This window comes from Belonocnema kinseyi, chromosome 6 (genome assembly GCF_010883055.1).
Source record: "Belonocnema kinseyi isolate 2016_QV_RU_SX_M_011 chromosome 6, B_treatae_v1, whole genome shotgun sequence".
Lineage (NCBI taxonomy): Eukaryota > Metazoa > Arthropoda > Insecta > Hymenoptera > Cynipidae > Belonocnema > Belonocnema kinseyi.
This window is the reverse complement of record NC_046662.1, coordinates 60,927,934-60,944,623: the sequence shown is the minus strand read 5'-3', so window position 1 is coordinate 60,944,623 and position 16,690 is coordinate 60,927,934. Positions and strand designations below refer to the sequence as shown.

General features: G+C 24.2%; 3 protein-coding genes across 6 annotated transcripts in view; 1 reads left to right on the top strand and 2 right to left on the bottom strand.

The window, feature by feature from the left end:
• The window catches only part of LOC117174859 (peptidyl-prolyl cis-trans isomerase NIMA-interacting 4), a 57,045-nt gene extending 46,272 nt beyond the window's left edge, over positions 1–10,773 (bottom strand). Inside the window, exons 1-3 of one of the 2 annotated variants that reach the window (XM_033364257.1) lie at positions 10,512–10,773; positions 6,081–6,336; positions 5,872–5,991 (exon numbers count right to left, since the gene is read on the bottom strand). In XM_033364257.1, the coding sequence (XP_033220148.1) occupies positions 5,872–5,991; positions 6,081–6,200 (240 nt within the window). In that variant the 5' untranslated portion in view covers positions 6,201–6,336; positions 10,512–10,773. The remainder of the gene's footprint in view (positions 1–5,871; positions 5,992–6,080; positions 6,337–10,511) is intronic. The other variant, XM_033364256.1, reaches the window with a different exon arrangement.
• LOC117174855 (cullin-4A) overlaps positions 10,008–16,690 on the top strand; it is a 69,988-nt gene continuing 63,305 nt past the window's right edge. For all 3 annotated transcript variants that reach the window (XR_004467384.1, XM_033364249.1, XM_033364251.1), the window contains exon 1: positions 10,008–10,498. Coding sequence is in view for 2 of the 3 variants with exons in the window: in XM_033364249.1 (XP_033220140.1) it covers positions 10,186–10,498 (313 nt within the window). In the remaining variant the exon portion in view is untranslated. The remainder of the gene's footprint in view (positions 10,499–16,690) is intronic.
• LOC117174856 (mitochondrial intermediate peptidase) overlaps positions 10,902–16,690 on the bottom strand; it is an 87,844-nt gene continuing 82,055 nt past the window's right edge. Inside the window, exon 11 of the mRNA XM_033364253.1 lies at positions 10,902–10,947. Coding sequence (XP_033220144.1) covers positions 10,944–10,947 — 4 coding nt within the window. The 3' untranslated portion in view covers positions 10,902–10,943. The remainder of the gene's footprint in view (positions 10,948–16,690) is intronic.

Below are 16,690 nucleotides of genomic sequence, written 5' to 3'. Positions count from 1 at the left end.
ATCGTTAACGGTACATATATGAATGAAAACAAAAAAGGTGACTATATCATGTCCCGATTTAGATTCATTAATAGAAGCATATTTTGGAAGTGTATTTATGAAAAATCAATTGATAGGTTCAGGGTGGCCGTTTTAATAAGGGGGGTGCTTCCACTGTACTGCCCAATGCAAAAAATATGTCATGAGAATTGAAAACGGCCGTGCTGCGGCGCTAGTGGTAAATTTGTTCTACAAAACCATGCAGTGCCGTAGGAAAAATGGATAAAAATTAGAAAATGAGCATGAAAACCCCTTTAAAGTAATTTTTTCATCATAGCGTAAAGTCAAGTAGTAAATAAGACTTATTCGCTCACATATTATTTTGTTTAATATAGGAAAAAGCGGAACAATTGACATAATTCAAACAAAAAAAATGCATGGATATTTAGAGATTATAAAGAATAATAAGAAAATAAATAACGAATACACAAATGAATGAAAAAAATGCCAAAAAAATATATTATTATCGAAATTTGAAATTGTCCACATTTAAAATAATGATAAGATTTTTAATTAACAAAAAATAAAATCCCACATTTAAAAATATCCAAAACTAAAATTCACCGACTTCAAGACCGACTTGTAAAATAAACGAATTTTAAAATTCCCACAAATATTTCGATTTCAGAAATTTAGAACTGTGCAACATAGCTAATTTATTATTAATTTATGAGCTATTAATAGAATTATAAATAAGGCAAACAATTTAATTAATCATTAATTAACAATTTATTAATTTTTTTCGGAAATTTTAAATTTCGTCAAACGTCAATTACAGCAATAGAAATATTTATGAGAATTTAACAATTCGTTTATTTTACAATTAGCAAATTTTTTGTTGTTGCTAATTTATGATTTACTTATTCTTTTTTCCGTTATTTTGTATTAGTCCCGGATATCCAAACACTTTCAAATATAGTGATGAAGAGCTAATTTTTTTTATATTGCCGCTTTACAATATAATGCTACTATATAATGAATATAATTATTATATCTACATATGACAAACAAGGAATACGATAAATCCTTAAATATATTTTTTTCTATTGGAATGAAATAACCAACTCTTAAATGTGATATTTTTTAATCAATTGTAACAAAGCTAAAATATTTTTAAATGTGTATTAAATTAATCGAAAATTATTTTTCGAAGTGCTATAATAAATCCATGTTAAAATTAAATTCTGAGACTTGAGAACAAGAAAATAAGCATTATCATCTTGTTTTTAAATTTATGGAAATATAATTTTCCTAATATTCTTGAGAAAATTTAGAAGATTTTTAAATATTTCAGGGGTGTCAGAAAAGAATCTAGAAAATTTTAAAGAACTTGTTTTATTATATAGGATTTTACAAAATATTATGAGAAATTCCAGTCTTTTTAAAAGTTGTTTACAACTTTTAGAAGTTGGGAAGGAATCAAGAAATATTTGATAAATTTTCGAAAATGTTTCAGAGTTTTTAAATGTTTGTAATCTATTTTAAATGTCTTAAATTCCTGAAAATATTTTTAACTGATACGAATTTTTCTCAAGATTTTCAAATATAATGCCAAATTTAAAAAATTTCGCGTAATATCTTCTAAACTTTTCCAGTAATTTTAAGAAAATTTGTTTATTCTCTTGCAAAATTTCGAAATTATTTTCAGTTCTACTAATTATTTCTTGAATTTACCCGTTTTTTTATCGTTTTTATTTTGCGATCTTACCAAATTGAAACATTTTGCTGTAAAATCTTCTAAACTGTTTTTAGAAATTTTAGAAAAACCGTTTGTTATGTTTAATAACCTTTTTCAGATTCTTCTGTGACCATTTTTTAAATCTTCTAAAATATTTTAAAATAATCTTCTAAAATTAATTTTTCATAATAAAAAATTATTTTAATTTTTCTTAGGAACCTGAAAAATATTTTGCATTTTCGTGAAACTTTACCAAATTTAGAGAAAAACTTTACAATTTTTAATTATTTTTGAATCGTTTCAAAATTTTTGAATCTCTCAAACTTACCCAGATTTTTTTTTTAAATTATGTAATATGGCAAAATTGCAACACTTTGCTTTAAAATCTTTCAAACCCTTTTTAAAAATTTCCCATTAATTTTAACGACTTTTTTTGACACCCTGACAAAATGCAGTTTACCTAAAAAATTTGTAAATCTTAAAAAATTAACAACAAAATGGTATCAACGTCTTCCATATTCTTTTAACCCACATTTTATTATCTGTAAAACTTAAAATTATTCTTTTAAAATAAAACCGAAACCATTTCTCCTCAGATCTTTCATAAATTATTAAAAAGCTTCTAACTCTTTTATTCAGGGTCTTCGAGTTCACTTTTATAACCTGATTTTCATACCGGAGCGATAATTAATGGAAATTATTCGATAAAAGAAAAAAAAAACTATTAGAAAAATGCACTGTGTCATTTTCACAATAATTATATAAATAAACCGTTTTCTTGATACATTTTTACGAGTCTGTAACGGCTCTACATGACAAAAAACATATAACAGTCAAAACAATTAGAACGAAGTTACTACTAGCGCCGCCACATGGCCGTTTTCAACACATAGGCCATTTTCAACTCTCGGTGACAGAAGGCTGGTTTTAATCACTTGAAAAAATTTCCGACCATTTCCCGGTTCGAAATTTTGTTTTCACGGTCAACGAAATAAAAAAATTCAAACTCTAAAGCTCAATATTTTTCTGTTTAAAGTTTGAAGTAAAAATCATTTATAACTTTTAAATATCTTTTATAATATTCAAACTCTTTCTATTTTTTTTCTATGTTTTTTGATCTTTTGAAGCCATTCATAATTCTTAAAAAGCTTCTAAATTTTTTGTTCGAAATCCGCAAAAATATATATTTTGTTTTAACTTAGGCCGTGGACTATTTGCACTAAAATTTAGGTACAAATAGCCGGATTTTGTTGGTATACGTAGACACTTCGCTTACATTATTTTAAAATTATAAATAGTTTATAAAGTTTCAGATATCTGAAAAAATAGGTTTTCAATGATTTTAGGAATCAAAATATTATAAATGATGTCATTTTAAATAAAAAAAAAATATTTTTATAAAAACTGTTAAAATTCATTAAAAAAAAAAAACATTAATTTTAGCCATTCTTTTTGTAATTAAATTTTTTCTGACTATCACTTCTTACCAATTTTTTAAAAATAATGGCATTCGAATAATGATGGCTTTTTTTCAGGAAAAAATTCTCTACAACTCTACTGTTTCCAATTTTGAAAGTAAATTTTTCTATATCTCAAATCGTTGAAACAATTTTTTTAAAGAAAACATTCTTGAAAGAAATAATTATAATCTTAAATTATTGTTATTTGAAAACTGTAAACAGTAGAGTTGTATGTTTTCTCGGATAAAAGAAGCCGACATTTATTAAAATGCAAACATTTTTCAAAAATTGGTGGAAAGCGACGCTCAGAAAAAATTCAATTGGAAAAAATATGGTTAAAAATATTGTTTCTTTTTGTCAATTTAAACATATTTCTGAAAAATAATGTTTTTTTTCATTTGAAATAGAATCAGTAATAATATTTTGATTCTTAAAATCATAGAAAAACTCATTTTTTCGGATATATGACTTTTGGCACAACTAATTAAAGATCTGGAAATTATTAAATTTTGAACTGATTCCGAATAACCTTGTAAAATCAATTATTATTCACTTGTTAATCCATAATCTATAGTTTAATTTCAAAAATCATTATAATTTATATTCACTTTTGAACAACTAAAAAGGTTTTTTTATCCAAAATTCTCGATTTCAAACGCCAGTAATTTATAATTTTTTAATTCTATAAAAATGTATTTTAAAATTTTTGTATGCTTAAAAATTAATATGAAAAATGGAAAATTTTTAAGTAAAAAAATTTAATTTTTCTTTAAATTTATTTTACTTGTTTTATTAATTATATTATAAATAAGAACAAAAATTAACCTTTATAAATCTATAAGACGGCTCTAAAATTATTATTTCTCCATTAAAAATATTTTTTATTGAAATTTTAAATAAGGGCCAAGTTCTTCGTCTCAATCTTCACTAATTTAAGACTTAATCTGATCAATATGAAGAGAAAAAAAAGAGTTCTACTTTGATCTAAAATAGTTTTTTTTTCAAAAAATTTAAAATTGAATAATTCCAACTTTTTATTTTCACCCATAGAATGATTCTGATATCAAAATTCGAATCTCCCCATCAATTTTACACAAGAATTTAAAATGTGAATTAATTTTGTTTGAAGCAAATCGAAAAGGATCAACACTATTAATTAAAACTTGAAATTGGCTTTTTTCTGTATTAAAAACATTTTAATAATACTGAAAGAACAATGTTTGAAAATATATTTTTTAGAAAAAGTGTAATAGTTTTTTTTTTAAATAATAAGTTGCAAAAAATAAAAAATTAGATTAAAGTGATCATAGCGCGAAAGGCGCTCAAAAAAGGGGAAAAATGGGACAAATAGGGGGAAAATTAAACATTTATTTTAACCTGCAGAAACAAATTTTTCCAAAATACATTTTATGTTTTCAAATAATGTGAAATTATTTTTTTATTATTTCTATTTTTATTTTTAAAAATAAGATATACTTAGAAGAATTTGTTAAGCAAACAAATTTGTTATTTTTCTAATCGTTCGAATCTACAGAAAAATAAAAGTGAAAAAAAAAGATATTGAGAGGTTCCGCAACCCCCATGAAGTTTAACACATTTTTCCTATAAGAAAAAATATGTTTTTGTAAATTTTATTCAGAATTGGCAATATTAAATAATAAATAAATTTAGTAAAAAAGTTATTATTATTGATCGCAATTTTCTCTCACAATATATTTAAAAAGTCGCGTTTTTTTTTACTTTTTTTATTTTTTTTTAACTTTTCACTTAGAGCGGAGCAATATTCAATTAAATATATTAGAAATAATTATTCAAACCATTTAATATTATTTATAATAATAGTCTCTTAGAATAAAGTTAAAAGTTGCGGTTTTTTCGGAAATGTTATAAAATTCCTAACTTCCAAGAATTTAAAAAAAATTTTGTTATGAATATTATGTATCCATTAAAAATACAATCATAAAATATTATTTTAAAACAATTATTTTCAATGTTTAAATTGTCTCGAATTATCATTTGAATTTAAAATAACAATAATTGAACAAAATATATTTCTAAATTGAAACAATAAGTTTAGAAATTCCAAACATTAAAAATAATTTTTTTCTATAGAAATATTTGATTATTGTATTTAAAAAAAAATCATATTTATTAAACAAATTGTTTAACTGTTCAAATTCGGAAACTTTCTAGTTTAAATATTTTACAATTCGACAATTTTTTGTCACGAATTTTCCAATTCGGGAATTTTATTAACTGCTTGGCAATTGTTAAGTTTCGGAAATTTTCTTTTTCTGGATTTTCAGTTTGAGAAAAAAACTGCAACTTTTTAGCATTATTCTAAAAAAATATTTTTATAACTCGCAAAATAAAATGTACAAAAACGTTAATTAAACTTCACGGGGCTTGCGGAATACCTAAATACCATTTCATAATCCATTTATTTCTTGTGTGGATTTAAACAATTTCAGGTCCAACATGCATAAAAATTCGAAGAAAAAAAAACATTCCAATCTATGACCCGATATTCCATTTATTAAGTTATAAAATATAAACAAACATAATATGTTATTCAATAAAGTTCTAATTCTAATCAAAAATTGGTTTAAAAATTAAATTTGGTTTTATATGTTAATTTTTCTTCATTTTCAAAACAGTTAATTAATAATAAATGTTTAATTTTAACAAACTTACCCCCGATCGTGCCTTATCTTCACTGTATGCAGCTGCAACTTCGTTAAATTTTTGTCCAGCTTTAAGTTTCTCCAAAGCTTCCAAAATTTTCGATTGCTTTTCACAAAGGATGTGACGCACCTGAAAATAATTTATAAATAATCAACAGTAATAAAAACGAGAAATATCAACAAATTATTACAGGTGCAAAAACAAATGTCAAATCTTACTTTGACCGCAGTTCCTCCTTTTTTCTCTCCTTTACCCTTGTCACAATCATCGGCAGACTTCGATTTTCCAGCCTTAGCACCACCAGCCTTAGCCCCACCAGTCGCTTTTTTAGGTGGCATATTTAGTTTTTAGTAATTAAATTCCAAAAACACGGATAGAATTTTTCAAAAATATTCGGAACTGTCTCAGGTTAGAAATTTTCTAATTGAGGTTAGAAAACACATGTAACCTTAAATGCGCGCGCAGCTTCTAAACCTGGGGTAAATTTAAAAGTTATAAATATTAATTTCTCCTTCATGTTTTATTAGAGGTTTTATATGAGTTATATTTTTTTAATTAATAAAGCTTTAAAATTGACAGTTTATTCTTAAGGTTTAAAAAATACAATTAGCACACAAAACATACAAAAGAAAGGCATTTGCGCGACTATTTATTTTGTCTAGCAATTTTTAAATATCTAAAATATTAGAAAAGAAAATCAAGAATAATATTTCTGATAAATTAATTTAACTGGAATTAATATATAAATTTCCTTTGTTGTTTTTAAATTGTATGTTTAAGTTTTTTAATTAGATAAATGAATTCTTAAATAATCTATTTTCAGTAGAAACAGCAACAAAACCAAAGATTGGGAATTTATTGATTCTTAATAATGAAAAATCTTATGCTAAGGAAAATAATCCAAATTTAACAAGGAAACTAGAATTTTTTTATATTGTGTAAAAATTAACCGAAATGCCTGAAAACCTTCTTTTTTTCGAAGTTTTTTGAATACTTTGAATTAAATTATTTCTTTTCAAAACTTTTAAACCTTCTAAATTATTAATTCTTAATTTTGTTTAAAACTGTTTGAAATCGTTGTAACTTCTAATTATTTTAAAAAATTTCGAAACTCCTATACCTGTAAACATAATCTTTTTATAAATATCTAAAAATTTTGTAAATCCTGCCAGATTACTTTTTGACAATGTTGCTTCAAAATTTTCAACATTCTGTTTCAAAATGTTAGAAAAACATTTTAAATGTTATTAAATTCATTTTCATAAATAAAAAATTATTTTCAATTTCTTTTTCTGTTGAAGCGTTGCCAAATTCTTAAAAGACTTTCATTTTCGAATAAAAAAAAATCTACATTCTAAAAAAAAAATTTGAAATCTTTTAAAATTATATTTTTTCGAAACTTTTGTATTTATTTTAAAATTATTTAAATGTTTACTTAAAAAAATTTAATCCGACAAAATAAAAAGGTTACTCTTAAATATTCTACTCTTTTTATCTTTTATTTTCAATTCAAGCCTAACTTTTTATTTTCTTGAAACCTTTGAAAATTCTTAGTAAGCTCTTAATTATTCGGTCGAAATCTGAAGATATCTAAAAAAAATTTTTAAAATTAAATTTAAAAATCTTCAAGATTCTTTTCTGAGAATTTCGGAAAACTTTTAAAATGTTTTAAATATTCTCTATCTTTAATACTTCTCTTTTTTGACAATTTTAGAAAATTTTTGAAATGTTTAAAATTTTTTGTATAAAATTATCTTCAAATTAATTTTTCAAAACAAAACGCCATTTAATTTTCTCAGGAATTTTACAAACTTTTATTCACTCATTTTGAAACCTTTTAAAATGATAAAGAAGCTTCAAAATTTAAATTCGAAATCTTTAAAATAATACTTTTTGTTTAAAATTTTTTTAATCTTTTCAAATTTTTAATTAATATTTTTTTGAAACTTTTATGTACATATATTTTTAAATGATTAAAATTTCCCTGAAGTTTACTAAAATCCTGCAAAATACAAAATAAATATAAAATGGTCTTTTTCCATTTTTCCCTGAAATAAATATTTAAAAATAATTTTTGTAAATTTTCCGATTAATCTAAAGAAATTTTGTTTATTATCTTGAATACACGAATTTTTTTCTATATTTTTGCTTTTAAATTTTCAAAATTCTGTATCAAACTTTTCGAAATTAATTTTAAATGTTTTAAAATCATTTTAACTTTTTTTTTAAATTCATTTGTTACATAATAATACATTAAAAGTGTTAAAGCAATCCTAAGCAAAAATCGTTCTTCGATTGAAATGTTTCCAAATTCTTACAAATCTTCTGTGTTTTCGAAATCTTCCAAAATCTAAATTTCCTTTCACATCCTTAATCATACAATTTTTTTTTAAACTACTGTGTATATGTATTTTAAAATAATTCAAATTTTTCTTAAAGTCGTGTTGAATGCTAAAAACTTGAAAAAATTGCTTAAAAATCTTCCACATTATTTTCGACAATTTGGAAAATCTTTTTTAATTTTCTCTTCAAATTAGATTTTCAACATAAATAATAATTAAAAATCTTCCGATTAAGGTCAAGCAATTTTTGTATTCCCTTGAATAAACAAATCTAAGATTTTGCAAATTCTATTTTGATAACTTATTTAAAATTTTATTGTTTTAAATACAGTCATTAGAAATTTTCCTACGAATTTGAAGGAAAATTAATTATTCTCTTGGAACTTTTCAAACTTCTTAAAAAACTTATTTGCTCTTTAAATCTTTCAAAACATAAATTTTGTTTCAAAAATTTTCAAACTGTTTCATATTTTTTGTTATTTTAAAAAATTTGTTTCGAAAAGTAAAGTTTTTTAAATCCTGAAACATTATAAAATTTGCTCTGAAATCTTACATATTCTTTTTTGACAAGTCGAGAAATCTGTTTCAAATTAATTTGTCAATATAAAGAATAATTTAAAATTTTCCTAGAAACCTCACGCTATTCCTTGAATACATGCATTTTTCTAGTTTTTTTAAATCCTGCCAAATTAAAAAATTTACTCCGAGTAATTATTTTTTAAAAGAAGAAATCGTAAAAAAATTTCCGGGAACCTTAGGAAGTTTTTTTGATTCTCTTAAATACATACATTTTTTCTAAATTTTTTTTACAAATTTTCCACATTCTGTTTTGAAAATTTAGGAAATCATATAGGAAATATTTTAAAATCTTTTTTACCTTTCTCTTCAAATTTATTTCTAAGTACAAGATCATCAGAAATTTCCCCAGTAATCTAAAGAAAAATGAATTATTCTTTTGAAACGTTTTAAGAGTCTTAAAAACATTCTTCGTTTCAAAATCTTGCAATATCTGCATTTTGTTTAAAAAACTTTGAAAGCGTTTCAAGTTTTAAATTATTTTTTAAATGTTATCGAAACTTCTATTCTATCTTTTAAATTTCTTCTAAAGTTTTCTAAAGTCTCAAAAAATAAACAAATTTTCTTTAAAACCTTCGAGATTCTTTTTTGACAATAATTTTGGTAATCTTCAATTTTCTCTGCAAATTAATTTTTCAAAATAAAGAATAATTCAAAATTTTCCTAGAAGCCTAAAGCAATTTTGTTTTATTCTTTTGAAAACACGATTTTTTCTATTTTTTTTTAATTCTGCCAAATAAAAACATTGTTTTTTTAAATTAATTTTTCAAAATTGAGAAACATTAAAATTTTTCTGGGAACCTCAAGAGTGTTTTTTATTCCCGTGAATACATGAATATTACTCAAATTTCGCTTTGAAATTTTCCACTGTTTCGAAATTCCCGGAAATCATTATAATTATTTCGAAATCTTTTCACTTTCCTCTTCAAATTAATTTACAAAGATAAACAATCATTTGAAATTGTCCTAGGAATCTTAAAGAAGATTAGTTACATTCTTGAAAGCTTTCAAAGTTTTTAAAAGGCTTCTTCGTTCTGAAATCTTCAAAAATCGCAATTTCTTTTCAAATTCTCGACGACAATGCAAGCGCTACAACAACCTTGCAAGAAAAGGAAAACTGATAGTGAAGAAGATACTTTGTCAGAAAATATTTGCCTTTAAAATTCCGCGGGGATGCGTGCGCACGCACATGTGTTTTAGTCGCGCGTGCGCCCAGAAGGTCAATTCAATTTCCTCGGGAGTCTGCGGCAGGGAATAGTACTCCGGAGTAAAATAAACGTGATTTTTTTATCGTGTGCGTGAGAAACTAATCGAGCAAGACGGAAAAGTGTAGGGTTTGATTCGTTTTACGGAAAACGGAGTTTTCCTGTAGCATCAAGGGCCAGCGGCCAGGTGATGCCTGCATATGTCTAGACTCGGAAGAACACAGCTTCTGGGCACAGCACAGGTGAAGAGGTCGTCCACGGACCACACGACGGCCACGGGTACGGTGCTAAACTTCGCCTCCACGAAGCGCACCAAACACTCCGCCTCGTCCACGGAGATCGACGAGATAGAGAATATGACGGACACAGCGGCTGCCACAACCAACACGCAGAAGAGGGCAAACTTCTCAGCGTTGACTGTCGCAAATCCCAACGGAGTTAACAAGATCACGCCGAGCTTAGCCAGTTCGAAACCAGGCTCGGCCAAAAAACTCATCATCAAAAACTTCAAAAGTAAGCGACCCACCCGCACATAACCTTCAAATCAGCTGCTGGCTGCCACTTTTGGCACCTTTGTCATTTTCATTTTTATCTGGCACTTTGTCTTCCTTGTTCCGTATCTTGCGAAACTTTCAGCAACTTCTTTCGATTCTCTACCTTTTTCCCCTGTCCCAAGGACTTGTTAGGATATCAAGGGCGTCCTTCAAGACTTTTCTCTTCGTCTAATTAATTGGATAATTTATGCTGTGAGGGCGTTGATCGCTTTCCGTGATTTTCTTCGTCTTGCTGATGCTTTCTTGGCTCGATTTCTTTTTCTTTCCGAGAAATTTAACATTTTTGTATTGTTTTCATTATAACGTATTGATTGCAAAACTATTAAAAGAGGTCTTATTAGTGTGTTCCTTCTCTTTTGGAGATTTCGTATATCTCTGATTGGCGTGTTTACATTAGAAAAACGTCATCTGAAACATTTAAGACTCTTCTAGAAATGCATGACTCGACCTTCTGATAAAAGACGTTTGTTTAGGTCTAAATATAAATAGGAATATTCTGGACCTGGTCTTTATTGAAAAAATTGTTAGTGTCTTGCGGAAAATTTTTTTTTTGAGAGATTGTAGTAAATTTGTAGCTTGGAGGAAAATTGAGGTTAGGTATTGGTTAAAAAAAAGTCTTAATTTTTGTGATAGAATTAAATCATATTTTTTATGTTGTGATATAGTTTATTGCTCCTAGAATATATTGCAATTATTTACTTTTAAAGTCGAGATTTTTATAAATGGAGCAATTATTGAAAAGTGAGGAAATCCTGAAGAGTTTATAAACATTTTCTCTACTTTCTTGTTTCTTTTACTCTTTTAACGCTATTTTCGTTTCTCTAAATTGTGTGCCTCGATGATTTTCCACTTGAAAGTTCTTGCCCTTGACTTTTCATTACAGAATACTTTTTTCCTCGCTTTTTTCTAATCATTTCGAAGTATTTTATGCTCAAAACGAAAATGAAGTATCGATCCCATTTTTAAATAAGTTAAATTCAAATTTAAGAAAAAGGTTTTTTTACATTTTTAAAATCATTATTTAGCAAGTGTTATTCTATATAAAGAACCGAGTAAAGAAGAATGGTATAAATTGAAAACGGCGTTTCTCAGAGATATTTTATCGGAGATTTTCTTTATTATTGATTACTTTTGGATAATTTTTAAAAAGTTTTTATTATTTAAAGAAAATGTATAAAGCCCTTTTTGAAAGAAGTAAAATTCAATTCTTTATTTTACGTTTTTCTGCTCGATTTTTCTTTATTTATTACTTCTGGATAGTTTTTTGAAACTTTTCAATATTTAAAGGAAAGAAAGAGTTTATTAAAGTGATTCAGCACTCGTCTTTTCTTGATCTTTTACTACTTTTGGATAGATTCAAACGTTTTTAATATCAAAGGGAAAGATTGAAAAATCACGAAAAATAACAATATCAAATTTGAAAAATAATAAGTTTGATATATTGATTCGAAATGCAGTAATCAAATATCTTTATGAAACCATATTTTTAATGTTTAAAGTTTCTAAAATTATTTTAAGAATTAAAAATAATTATAGTTGAATAAAAAATTTCATCCAGAAATATATTTTTTTAATTATTCTTATTTTAAATTTAGACAATAATTTTAGAAACTTTAAAAATGAACAATATATTTTTTTAGAAGAACATTTTATTAATGTATTTTAGCGCACGTATTTTCTTTTTTTCTTATCACTTTTGGATAGATTTAAACGTTTTAAACATTTAAAGGAGATGAGTGAAAAATCATGAAAAATAAAATTCCCGAATTTAAGCATTAAAATTTTTAAAAGAACAAATTTGTTTATTGTTTTAAAATACAGTAAACCAATATCTTTATGAAACAATATTTTTAATGTTTCTAACATTATTTTTTGAATTTATAATATCAATAATTGAATAATAATTTACATCCAGAAATATATTTTTTAATTATTTCTATTTTAAGTTCAGACATCAATTTTAGAAACTTTAAAAATTAAAAAAATATTTTATTTTTTTTATTTTTAATAAATAACTAATATTCATATTTTAAAAATTAATTGTTTAAATTCAGAAATTTTCTAGTTCCAATATTTTATACTTCCGCACTTTTCTGTCGGGAATTTTATATTTCAGGAATCTTATTTTTTGAGATTTTTCAGTCGTCCAATTTAAAGGAAAAAAGTGTCGAGCCTTTTTTTTGAAATAAGTAAAATTCAATTTTTTATTTTACATATTTCAAATTAATACAGAGTGTAACAAATATTATAACAGAATTTAATTAATTTAAATCTTTTTTGGTAGAGGTTTTCGTATAACAGAAAATCGGTTTTTGTCATTCAGTTTATTAAAACGTTTTACCACTCGTATTTTCTTTATTGTTTATTATTTTTGGATAGATTTAAAGGTTTTAAATATTTAAAGCGGGATTGCAAAATCGCGAGAAATAAAATTCCCGAATTTAAGCATTAAAATTGAAAAAAATAGATTTGATTTATCTACTAAAAATGAAATAATAAAGAATTTGCATAAAAAATATTATTGCTTAACTTTTATTAAATAATTATTTAAATTAAAAATAACCATAATTAAAAAATAATATGCATCCAGAAATATGTTTTTTCAATCATATTTTTTTTATTTCTGCTAATAATGTTAGTAACTTTAAAAACTAAAAATACATTTTTTAATACAAATATTTGCTTATTGTATTTATAATAAATACATAATATTTTGTTGTTGTTCAATGTTTGAATTCTTCAATTTTCCAATTCGGGATTTTTTTCGAGATTTTCCCGCCCCATTTAAAGAAAAAAATTTTCGATTCTTTTTTTAAATAAGCCATCAATTTTACAAATTTCAAATTATTCTTTATGAAGTATTATTTCCAATTAAATTGGAATTTGCTAAATTATAAAATACCTGAGTTCAAACACTGAATTTGTAAAAAAATAAGTTTTATTTATTGATAATGTAAGAATCAAATATTTTTATAACAAATATTTGTAATGTTTAAAGTATCTTACGTTTAAATTTAAAATAACTTTAATTGAAAAATAATTTTCATCCAGAAATATATTTCTTCCAATCTTAGTTATTTCAAATACAAATAATAATTATAGATTCTACAAATTTTTGATATATTAGGGATTATCTATTTCGGATATTTTATAATTCGGCTTTTTTCTGTCGCAAAGTTGTAAACTTTGGGGATTGTTCAGTCGTTCCATTTAAAGAAAAAAAGTATTTACAAGATTTTTAATTTGTTTTTGAACTAATCATAAAACGTCAGAAATATGCTTTCTGCAAACGGCTTTTTTAAACAAAAATTACTGAAAATTTAGGATTTTCCAATGTGAATTTATTTTCTGATCGGGAATTTTTACCAATTTCAAAAACAAATCTGTCCAAGTTCGATTTTTGCATTAAAAAAAAGAATTATTTGATTTTTTATCTTTTTTAATTATGATATAATTCAGTTTATAATCCGTAATTCGAAAATCTTTACTTAACAAAATTTTCCTGTTTTATTTTTAAGCATACATTTTTAATTTAAAGAATTCTAAAATGCAGTCTTGGAAGATTTAAACAATTAATTATTAAAATCGGTTGAAATAAAAAAAAATTTTACTTCATCAACTGTAAATATACATTAATTAATTGTTTTCAAAATTGAACTGTACTTGAAGTATCAACATTTTCCAGAGTTCAGCGTTTAAAATTAAATTGGTTCAATTTAAAAGCTTTAGCCGTAAAAAATGTAATCATTTTAAACTTATCGATTTTAATAATTCTATTTAAATAATGATTAATTTGTAAGTTAAATTGTTGAATTTTGATGTATAAATAACAATTGAACACTTATTATTTGGAGAGTTTTTAAAGTAAAAAAGGTATATTTTAAATCCAAAATGGAATAGTTAAATTTCCACTTGAAAATTAATTTTAATTTGTTTTGAAAGTAACTTTCCACAAAACATTCGAATTTTCTACTAAATGATATGGGGGGGGGGGGGGGGGGGGGGGTACGTAATTTTTGCTGACATTTTTTTCGCGAATTTATTTAGGGTTCATACAATAATTTAATAAAAAAATCTTTGGTTTTAAATCAGAAACAGTTAAATTAAACAAAAAAAAATTATTTTCAATAAAATAGTTTAATGTTCAATCAAACAAGATTCATTTTCAACCATGTAGTTGCATTTTTAATAAAAAAGGATGAAATCTCTGCCCAGATTGATTATTTTTTGAATAAAAAAAACGAATCTTACAACAATAGTTTAATTTTTAATGAAGGAATGTTTTTTAGTCAATAAAGAAAAAAAATTCATTCAAAATGTGAAAGTTTCAATCAAAAAGATGCATTTTATGCCAGGAATATTAATTTTATACTAATGAAAGACGAATTCTCAAGAAAATACATGAATTTTTAAGCTAATAGATGAATTTTTCACAAAGTAGATTAATTTTGTTTTCTACCAAAAAGGTCGAATTTTTCAACAAAATACATCAATTTTCAACCAAATAGTTAAACTTTTCAACTAAAATTATGAATCTTAAACAAAAAAATGAATTTCACAGAAAAATTGAATTTTCTACAAAAAGTATATTTTCAACCAAATAGTTAAACTATTCAAATAAAATTATGAATATTTAACAAGAAAATGAATTTTGAAGAAATTCAAATTTCAAGCAATGAGTTGAATTTTTAACCAAATATTTAAATCCTCAGCTAACACAAATTAATTTTCAACTGATCACTAGCATTTTTTAACAGAAAATTGATTTTCTACCAAAAAAGCGAATTTTTAACAAATACTTAAGTTTTTTTGCTAAAAGGTTTAATTTTCTACCAAAATATAGTTTAATCAAAAAAATATTTTAGTTTTAAATGAAAAAGAGTTAAATTAAAACAAAAATAAAGAAATTCTAAGAAGATACTTAAATTTTGAACCAGAACAGATTAATTTGCAACCAAAAATATGAATTTTCGACTTTAGTTTTGTACCAAATAGATGAATTTTCTACCAAAAAGTTAATTTCAAAGTGACTAGTTGAATTTTGAACAAAAGAATTCAGTTTTCAGCTGAAAGCGTTAATTTTTAAACAAATGAAAACGATTTTTTAAGTAAAATTATGAATCTTTAAAAAAAAAAAACTTTCAAGCAAGCAGTTTAACTTTTAATCTTTTTTATCAACAAAAACAGGGTGGCCACTGGACCGAGAAAACTGGAAAATCGGGAAATGACCGGGAATTTTATGAGACCGAGGAAAAGCGGGGATTGACAGTTAATTTATTTGTTGACCGGGAATTTTACAAAAATTTTAGAATAGAAATGATGTCCAACTTTGATTTCAACCGTTTTTTAAATAATTTTTCAGATTGTGATTTTTAAAAATTATTATATCATTCAGTTTAGAATGCTTAATTTGAAAATCTTTCAATTTAAAAATGTTCCATTTTAGATTATTAAGTTTTAAAAGCATATATTTTAATTTAAAGAATTTGAAAATGCAGTTTTAAAGGCTTAATAAATTAGAAGTTTTTAAAATCGAAGATTTTTTAATAAAAAACAGGATGTCCGCCGGACCGGGAACTTTACGAATTTTCAGAAGAAAAATCTGCCCAAGTTCGATTATAACCGTTTTTTAAATAATGAAAGTGCTGTTTTGAACATTTAAAAAATTAAAAGCATTTGAAGTTGAAAATTACTTATAAATTCAATTTTTTTTTAATTTTCAGGATTTTCTAAAAATTATAGAAAAAATCCAATTCATTTTGAAATATATTTAAAAGTTCCGAAAAAATTCACAAATTATTTTGGATTTGGGAAAATTCTAAACCACTTCTAAATTTCTCAAGATTTTGAAATAAAAGCCTAGACTATTTAAAATAAAAATAATTTAACTTCTAATTACAGAAATTTTAAGTTAAAAATATTATTTTTCAATTTTTAATCTGCCTTGCTTAAAATTACTTAAAATAATATAATTTTGAAATTTTCTAAAGTTCATTGCTTGATTCTTTAATTTAGACTATTTAAAATGTTGACGTGGATTTATATTTTCGGAACTTAATCTGAAAATTTGAACTCTATAAATGATAAAAGTTCTAAGTTTTGCAGTTTATTTCTATTTCATTCAACATTGTTTAATTGAAAAGTGTTAGTA